Raw genomic sequence first — 9206 nt, forward strand, 5'->3', positions numbered from 1 at the left:
TAGGTGTTGTCGAAGCGCAGGACGTCTGCAGAGACAGAGGAGGAAGCAGGCAAAGCGAGCCCAGCACACCTGCACAACTGGGTGCTCTTGGGAAGGGGCTGCCCAGGACCGTGGGTGGGGCGGGCGGGTCAGCCCATCCCTCCCGACTCTCTCCTTGGCTGATGCTTGTGCTAACCACAGGAGTCACAGTAACCTCCAGCATGCATCAGCCCGTCTATGGGCATCACGTCAGGGCTCACAGCTCCCTGAATCCTCAAAGTGGCCCCACGCAAAGTACGATCATAGCCATGTTATGGACAAGGAAACGGGCTTACGGAGGTTGATGAGACCTTCTGATGATTCCAGAACAAGTGAGGGGAGGGACTGGGATTCCCTTATCCTGATGTTCCAACCCAGAGGGGATCCCTACTTTCCCCACCAGTCACTTTCTCGTGTCTTTAAAAAAATTTATTATTTTTAAAAAATATTTTTATTTTACTTATTTGGCTGCACCAGGTCTTAGCAGTGGCATGGGAAGCCTTTTCTGTGGCATGCAGGATCTAATTCCCCGATCAGAGATCGAGCCCAGGTCTCCTGCACTGGGAATGCGGAGTCTCAGCCACCGGACCACCTAGGGGGTCCCTAAAATGTTTATTAAGGAAAAAAAAAAAAACTCCTGGGTCGTTTTGTGCAGCGTGTGGGATCCTAGTTTGTCAAACCGGTGGACAACAAGATCCTATTTCCGGGCTGTGTGCTCAGATAGGCATGGCGGCCCTCCCATACCTGGGCATCGTTGGGAGGGGCCCAGAGTCCAGGCAGGTGGTGGGCTGTGACCCCTGCATCGGAAGTGCAGAGTCCTAACCACTGGACCACCAGGAAGTCCCTCTTATGTCTCTTTTAGAGGAATTTTGTTCGCTGCCAAGGTCCAACATGATCTGGATCTGATGAGCCATACAGGTTTCTGTCTGCACCCTTCTAATCCCTGCTTTGCACAGAAAAGTGAACTGTGCGTGACTGGCTCATATGCTCAGTCGTGTCTGACTCTTTGTCACCCCACTGACCGTAGACCACCAGGCTCCTCTGTCCATGGGATCTCCCAGGCAAGAATACTGGAGTGGGTTGCCATTTCCTCCTCCATGGGATCTTCCCAACCCAGGGATCAAACCCATCTCATGCCTCCTACATTGGCAGGTGGATTCTTTACCACTAGCACCACCTGGGAAGCCCTGGTTGAACCCATTCTCCTTCTCCAGGGAACATCAACCTTGGGTCTCTCTTCTCCTAGTGCTATTCCCTGCAGAGGCAGGAGGTCAGCGATGGCCCTGGGCAACACCGCTTCTGCCAAAACTGACCAGCCCGAGAGGCCTGGGAGTGGGGGACAGACACCTGGAAGGGTCATCTCCTCGGGTGGTCCACGCAGGTGGGCAGCCTGGGAGCCCTGACGCTGAGCCCACGGCTGTTTTCCAGCTGTCTCTCATTTAGCCTGTTGAGTGCGGTGAAGGGTCTTCCCAGGAGCTGAGTCCACGGGGCTGCGAGCCCTGCTCTCCACCACACCTCTCCACTCCTGTACCCACACCTGGGAGCCTCTCCTCAGATCCAACACCTGAAGCTGATGCCCCAGCGTTCAGGGTACCTAGGGGCTTGCACAGAGCCCCCCACACCCACCCTGAGAGCTGGAAATTGGAGCAAACAGAGGGGCCAGACCGGCAAGAGATGTCAGATCATTTCTCCACCATGAGGAGGAAAGCGACCCCAGTGAACCCTGTAGCTCTTACAGACGCCAGCTTCCGTGCAGGTGAGGCTCCCGTCCTCGGGCACCATGTGGGCGTTGTAGCGCTGGCTGGCCAGCACCTCCGTCATCTCCGCGGCCCGCTGCCGCTCCCCCATCTTGGTCTTCAGGAAAACCCCGAAGCCTATGTCCCCTCCGTCCGACGCAAACTGCCACCTGCAGGGGACAGGGCCCCACTGACCGCCACCTGCCTGGGCTCCGGGCCCCTCCCGACCACACCAGGTGTGTGTGTGGGGCGCCGTGCCCACCTGAGCACGCAGCCCGGGAACAGGATCTCGTTGTCCACTTGCAGGGAGGAGCCCCGGCCCACGGTCGCCTGGTGGTCGTACTGCACCCTCACGTGGTTGCGCAGGAAGTAATGCTGGGGCACGTCGCCCCCGTAGTTGATCTGCAGGCGAGGGTGGTGAGCGGGCACCGCACCACGGCCATCTCCCCTCCCTCCCCGTCCTCTGGGCACCGGACCTTGGTCAGGCACTTGGGGTTGCCATCGGGGTCAGTCATGGTCCCCCCAAACTCCACGGGCAGCTGGTCGGGGCTGATGAACTTAGGCAGCTCTTGCTTCCAGTTGCCTGTGGGAACAAAAGTGGGGCTCTTTTGAGGGGGGTCGGGGGTTCAACAGAGGGCAGTGGGGCCAAGTCCAGGGAGAGGCCTGATGTGTCCTACACTGGCTCCTGGGCACCAACTCCTGAGAACACCCAGGAGCTCCGCATGGCCACCCAGGCCATTGTCTAGGGCCCAAAGCCGCGATTGAGAGTGCAAAGGTCACTGAGGGTCGGGCCAAGGTCAGGGCCTGAGTAAAGAGGAGGAGCTACAGGGAAATGGAGCCTCTGGCATCAGCCTCTGCTTCCAGGCGGAGGCAGAGGTGTCACAGCTGGGAGGCCGGGTCACTCACCTCCCATAATCACTATCTTCTTTCGGGTCTCCTCACCCATGAACGACTTGACCAAGTTGTAGGCCACGGGGAACAGCTTGGGGGCTGGAACACACAAATTCCCTTGAGAAGCTGGAACGGAGAGGACCTGAATACACAGGGTCACAGCCAAGGGCATGGGTGGGACAGAGGTTGGACAGACCTAGATGCTGCCATTTCCTTCTGTGAGACCTTCAGGGACTCACTCACCCTCTCTGAGGCTTAGCACTCCTAACTGAAAAGTGGAGATCAAATGAAACAATAAATGGTTGCCTCCTCTTCCCCTGTGGTAGGGCATCAGCAATGGTGATTCCCCAGGGGCGCCTCTTCCTTTCCACACTCACGGTGTGCCCACGTTGCCTTGGCACCCTCTTGGGTGCAAGTAGGGGGCATCTGCATTCGACCTCATGTTCCACCAGGACGACTCAAGCTTACTGGGTGCTTTCTGTGGGCCAGGCTCTGTGCTACACTTTCCCCACAGACTATCTCATGTAACCTCACAGCTATCTTATAGGGAAGGTGCCACTGTATCCCCATTTTACAGAATGGGAAGCCAGATCATCTGACCCTAGAACACATGCAGCGAGCCCTTTGTCATATAGCTGTTGCAGGCACAGACTGCACTCCATGGATTCTCAGTCCGTGGACTCTCTGATGCCAGTCCCCAACCAGGTCAGTAAAGAAAATTACAGTAAACATTTAGAGACATGGCGTATTTGACATTGCTGCAGCACACGAGAGCGTGATTTTGTATATTCCAAGAGAATCAGCTGAACAAAGACAGACCCATTCTCCACCCAGGAGGGTTTAACAGTCCCTGGTCTGGGTGGCTTCCCCGCTGTCCCCCTCCCCTATTCCTCACCCTTCCCACCCCAGGAGGTCATCCCCATAGTGGGCTCACCTCGAATAACAATTAAATTCTTCATCGTCTCTGGATAATTTGCTTCCAGAATGGCAAAAAACTGTGGGGTCAAGAAGAGTCTGAGCGAAGCCAGCTGCCAACACCTCCAGCCCCCAGATTTCTGCAGCCCTGATGCTGCTGGATCCCAAGAGCACCCCCCCACCCCAGGAGCCCATCCCGTCCTCCCCGGGAGCATGGCTGTCATCCTCAGTGGAGCTCTTGTTCAGACTCTTTCTCCCTGGAGGGTGGATCCCCAGGTCAGCTTCACTGGCTGCTGTCTGGGGCCCCTGGGCAGTGACCCCTCCTCCATGGACCGGAGGCTGGTGTGGGCAGTGTGGCTCCCTGTTGGCTTTGAGCCAACGGCCAACCTCACCTGCTGGTAAACCTCCACTGCTGGCTTCCACAGGTGTCTCAGGCTCAGCCCTTCCATGTCAAAGACCATCACGGCCGTGTCGACCCTCCTGCCCAGCTGCACAGGACAGAGCAGGCACTCGGGTCAGATGATGGCTCCAGCCAGGAGATCCTGGCCAGAGAGCGCCCCTGAGGATCCCTCCCTCCACCGTCCTGCCCCCTCCGCCAGCTGCCCACAGCATTTTCCAAACAGACAGAGCCCATCCAGGGTCTAAGGAGGTGCCACCTCTGAGCCTTAGCGTGGTGGCCCTCACACTCTGCTCAACACTGTAGCCAGGAATGAGTTAACTGTGATTAAAGACATCATTTGTTCACTGGGCATCTTCACGTACAGTAGTATACTTGTCAGCCAGCGATGCAGCCCCACAGGTGAATCCAAGCCAGAACTGCTGCTGGGGGGCTGTGTGGCTTTGAAAGTATTAGTCGCTCAGTCATGTCTGACTCTGAGCCCAGGGACTGCAGCCCGCCACGCTCCTCTGCCATGGACTTCTCCAGGCAGGAATACTGGAATGGGTTGCCATTCTCTCCTCCAGGGGATCTTCCCAACCCAGGGGTCGAACCTGGATCTCCCTGCATTGCAGGCAGATTCTTTACCATCTGAACCACCAGGCCTTGGGTGGATTTTTAATCCCTTTGACCCTTACTTTTTCCCTCTGTAAGATGGGGATAATTCCAGGCCCTGAGAGGTCTGTGAGGATTCAACGAACCCAGGGTCCTGCGCTTGGCCAGTGCCTATTAAATCTTAACAGATACTAACTAGCGCCACCGCCACTTTAACTGCTGGCTCCGATTGGGAACGTCTGTGAAGTTGGAGACACTGCTTTGAGCCTATAAGTGAGCCATCTTACATGAGAACACACAGGCACGACACACAACATTAGGTAATTCTCTCCTGCCCGCCACAAATCTCGGTGGAGGGTCTATTTTGTGCCCCGCTCTGTGCCAGACGCTGGGGATGCAGGCCTTGCCCTTGTGTGGAATCCCATGAGGACACATATATATTAACCATAATATCCCACAGTGCCATAACAGCTTTAGACACTTAGACTCACAAAACCAACCCGGCCACACTTGGCATTAGATTCCCTCTGAAGGCTAGTGACCAGGAAACACAGAGTCAGGGGTCAGGAGAAGCCCTGCAAAGGAGGGTGTGGTCCTTCTTGGCTTAGAAGCCCCGTGCCCCACATATTTTGGTAGTAACTCCCTAGAGGCACCAGGGATGTGCCCAGATTGAAGGGTCACCAGCTTCTGGGGATGCCCAAAGCAATGGCTCCTCCATCAAGGTTCATAGTTACACAATCAAGGGACATCTTTTCTGTAAGCAAAGCTGACCACCCACTGTTCCCAGGGATCCAGGGGATTACAGCTAGAGGATTCGTAGCACCAAGGCCAGCATCTCACCCAAGGTCACAGGGGAAGGGCTTTGGCCACACTTGGTGTGCACCAGCAAAGAATGGCATGCACGTGTTAGACGCTCGTGCAAGGGTGACTGCAAGTGAAGCAGAGCCCAGTGTGCTGAAGGCTAGGGAGGAGCGGGTGCCTCCCTCGCCAGTCCTGGTACCCACCTTTAGACAGACGGGACCCACCACGTGCCGTCTACACGCTCGCATACCTTCTGACTCTGCTGCTCACACTCGTGCAAAAGCAACTCGCAGACCCTGATGCGCTTCCGGATCAGCTCCTGCTTGGAGGCTGACAGGAGGAGGCCCCTGGGGTCCATGGTCCCGATGATGTCGAACCACACGGGGCAGCCCTCGTAGTCGTAGCCGCACAGGCCGCCGGCATCGTACCGCTGGACCACCTGGACACGGGGTGCGGTCTCAATTCGAAGCAGCCTCCAGGCCAGGTCCCCGCTCCCTCGGGCGGCTGGACGCGATGGGCGAGTTGAGGGGGCAGCAGTGGCCTGGGGGACCCCACGTGGGCTCACCTCTGAGGGCTTCCACTCGAGGATGTTGTCCAGGTCCTGTTGCTTGCGGAACTCCACGTGCTGCGGATGCATGGCTGGGCTTGCAGACTGCCTGCCCCAGAGGTCACAAGCCACGCCCCTCTGCCCACGGACACCAGGATCCTACCAGAGCCACCCCAGGTGCCACCAACATAGGACTGGGGGTGGGAATGCCAGGACGAGGGCTGTGGGGGACCCGGGTCTGAGGCAGAAAGGGATGGAGGGGGAAGGACTGGGCAAGAGTCCCTGGCCTCTGTTGATAGTCCCTGGGGATAATTCCTGGGGTGCAACGTGTAGGAGACAGGATGCTTGTGAGCACAGGGTCTCACCTTACGGAGCATGTCCTCTGATTTCTGCAGGTCAAAGTTCCGGGCTGCAAGAAGAAGGCGTGGTAAGAGGACGCTGGAGGTAGAATGCAGCCTAAGCCATTCTCTAACAGCTCATAAAGAGATAAGCTCCGGGGGCAAGGAGGGTACACCTTCCTGATGCTCCAGGAATACACTGGGGGTCTGGAATTTTTTTAAAAAAAAGAAGCAAGGATCTTTAATCCTCTCGAAGACTGTGGAAGGCCCCTGATTTCATTTTCCAGGCCTTAAAAAAAAAAAAGCAACTTTATTGAAGTATAGTTGATTTATAATGTCGTATTAATTTCTGCTCTACAGCAAAGTGATCCAGTTATACATACATATATGTTCTTTTTCATAACGGTTTACTATAGGATACTGAATATAGTTCCCTGTGCTCTACAGTATCCAGGCCTTTATTTTTTAGATATTTATGTATTTGGCTGTGCCAGGTCTTAGTAGCAGCACACGGGCTTTTGAGTCTTTGTTGCAGCACGTGGGATATTTAGTTGTGGTGTGCGAACTCTTAGTTGCGGCATCTAGCATCTAGTTCCCTGATCAGGGATCAAACCAGGGCCCCCTGCATTAAGAAGGAGCTCAGAGACTTAGTCACTGGACCACCAGAGAAATTCCTCCAGGCCTTTTAAACTTGTTCACTCTAGAGCTGAGCTAGCCTGCAATATTTAACATCCCCCAGGGAGCAGAGATGCCCCTGGTGTTAGGAGGGGTAAGAGCATGGGCTTTGGGGTCAGATTTGAGCTTAAACTCTAGTTTTGTCCTTTTATTTGCTGCGCAACCATGAGTAAGTCACTTACATTCTCTGAGCCTTAGTTTATCTGGGACTATCATTTTAAGAGTTATTCAAAGGATGTCATGAAGGACTTTTGTCTTATAAATAAAATTTGAACCTTTTCTGATGCCCTTTTCTGCATTGAGATAGCCATATAATTTCTTATCTTTAACTCCATTAATGTGTTTGATGACACTGATAGGTTCTCCTTTCTTTTCTTTTTTTTGGCTGCGTGACTTGTGGGATCGTCCCGATTAGGGAGCGAACCAGTGACCCCTGAAGCAGAAGCTCTAAGTCTAACCACTGGACCACCAGGGAATTCCCTAGGTTTTCTGATGTTGAACTCTTCTTGCATACCCAAGATAAACTCTCCTTGATACTGTTGCATGATTTTAATACCTTCTTGGATTCTGTTATATAATATTTTACTTAGACTTCTTGAAAAGCAGAGACATTACTTTGCCAACAAAGGTCCATCTAGTCAAGGCTATGGTTTTTCCTGTGGTCATGTATGGATGTGAGAGTTGGACTGTGAAGAAGGCTGAGCACCGAAGAATTGATGCTTTTGAACTGTGGTGTTGGAGAAGACTCTTGAGAGTCCCTTGGACTGCAAGGAGATCCAACCAGTCCATTCTGAAAGAGATCAGTCCTGGGATTTCTTTGGAAGGAATGATGCTAAAGCTGAAACTCCAGACTTTGGCCACCTCATGCGAAGAGTTGACTCATTGGAAAAGACTCTGGTGCTGGGAGGGATTGGGGGCAGGAGGAGGATGAGATGGCTGGATGGCATCACCAACTCAATAGACATGAGTTTGGGTAAACTGCGGGAGTTGGTGATGGACAGGGAGGCCTGGCGTGCTGCGATTCATGGGGTCGCAAAGAGTCGGACACGACTGAGTGACTGAATTGAACTGAACTGAGGAACTATGTTCTCACACACCACGAGGTGCGGCCAAAAAAAAATTTTTTTTAATAAAATAATTATACATTTGATCCTGTTAGTGCTGCGTGCTGCGGTCCATGGGGTTGCAAAGAGTCGGACACGACTGAGTGACTGAACTGAACTGAACTGAACATCTACGTTAGTAAGTGAAATGAGCCTATAATTTCCTTTTATCGTCCTTGGCTAGCTTGGGAATCAAATCTACCCAAGCCTCATAAATCTCACTCTTTCATATATTTGAAAACAACTCAAACAATTTGTATACCTAAGAAATTAGCTGGTCTTAAAACTGGAGAAATTCACCTGCAAAGCCATTTGTGGTCTGAGTTTGGAGGGGAGGGGACGTTTTTATTACCATTTAAATGTCTTTCATATTTACTGATCTATTGAGGGTTTTCTTTTTCTTCTTCCAGGAATGTATCCATTTCATTTAGATTTTCAAATTTGTTAGTGCATAATCATACCTGCTATTCTTTTATTGACTTTAAAAAAATCTGTGAGATATCTCTAGGAGATTTTTCTATTGAGAACCAGAGTATGGTTTCTGGTCCTATAGACAGTGGTTTGGACACTGCTCCTGGGTCCTCTAAACTTTTTTACTATGTGTCAGACTGGGAGTACCGGGCAGGCACAGTCCTCTTGGAACTGGCATCCAAGAGGGAGAGATGGACCCAGACGAGGGATACGGACAAAGGAAAACAAAGGAATCAGCCTCAGAGGGTCGGGAAGGCTCCTCCGCTTCCAGCTGAGCTCAGCCCTGGCCTTTGACCCTGCGATGCTGGGAGGACAGCTGAGCTGAAGGGGGCGGGGCCGCATCAGCAGAGCAGCTGCATTGCGAAGGGGAGGGCTCTGAGGCCTGCACCCTCTTCCTATCTTAGGTCCTTTTCCTTCCCCTGACCCAGCCACCTACAGTGCATACAATTTCACTCTTTTATCTAAGACCCATGAGGTACCTGAAAAGCTGATTTTTAAACCCAAAAAGATTCAAAGGAGGAGGAGAGAGGTCTGAGGCTGTATCAAGTGGCTTCAAGAAATCTGCCATCCCCAAAATGGTCCAGATGAACATACTGCAGAGCAGGAATAAAGGTGCAGACGTGGAGAATGGGTGTGCGGACTCAGGGGACGAAGGGGAGGCTGGGGTAAACCAAGACAGCAGCCCTGACGCACGTACACGCTGTGCAAAGCAGACAGGCG

The 9206-nt window shown here is 53.1% G+C and overlaps 1 protein-coding gene across 1 annotated transcript in view; it reads right to left on the reverse strand.

The window, feature by feature from the left end:
- The window catches only part of SEC14L4 (SEC14-like 4 (S. cerevisiae)), a 16174-nt gene that overhangs the window by 717 nt on the left and 6251 nt on the right, over window positions 1-9206 (reverse strand). The window contains exons 3-12 of the mRNA XM_010828771.1: window positions 6265-6308; window positions 5918-5977; window positions 5603-5791; window positions 3953-4048; window positions 3580-3640; window positions 2661-2744; window positions 2231-2337; window positions 2017-2156; window positions 1755-1924; window positions 3-25 (exon numbers count right to left, since the gene is read on the reverse strand). Coding sequence (XP_010827073.1) covers window positions 3-25; window positions 1755-1924; window positions 2017-2156; window positions 2231-2337; window positions 2661-2744; window positions 3580-3640; window positions 3953-4048; window positions 5603-5791; window positions 5918-5977; window positions 6265-6308 — 974 coding nt within the window. The remainder of the gene's footprint in view (window positions 1-2; window positions 26-1754; window positions 1925-2016; window positions 2157-2230; window positions 2338-2660; window positions 2745-3579; window positions 3641-3952; window positions 4049-5602; window positions 5792-5917; window positions 5978-6264; window positions 6309-9206) is intronic.

This window comes from Bison bison, unplaced genomic scaffold (assembly GCF_000754665.1).
Source record: "Bison bison bison isolate TAMUID 2011002044 unplaced genomic scaffold, Bison_UMD1.0 scf7180017864495, whole genome shotgun sequence".
NCBI lineage: Eukaryota > Metazoa > Chordata > Mammalia > Artiodactyla > Bovidae > Bison > Bison bison.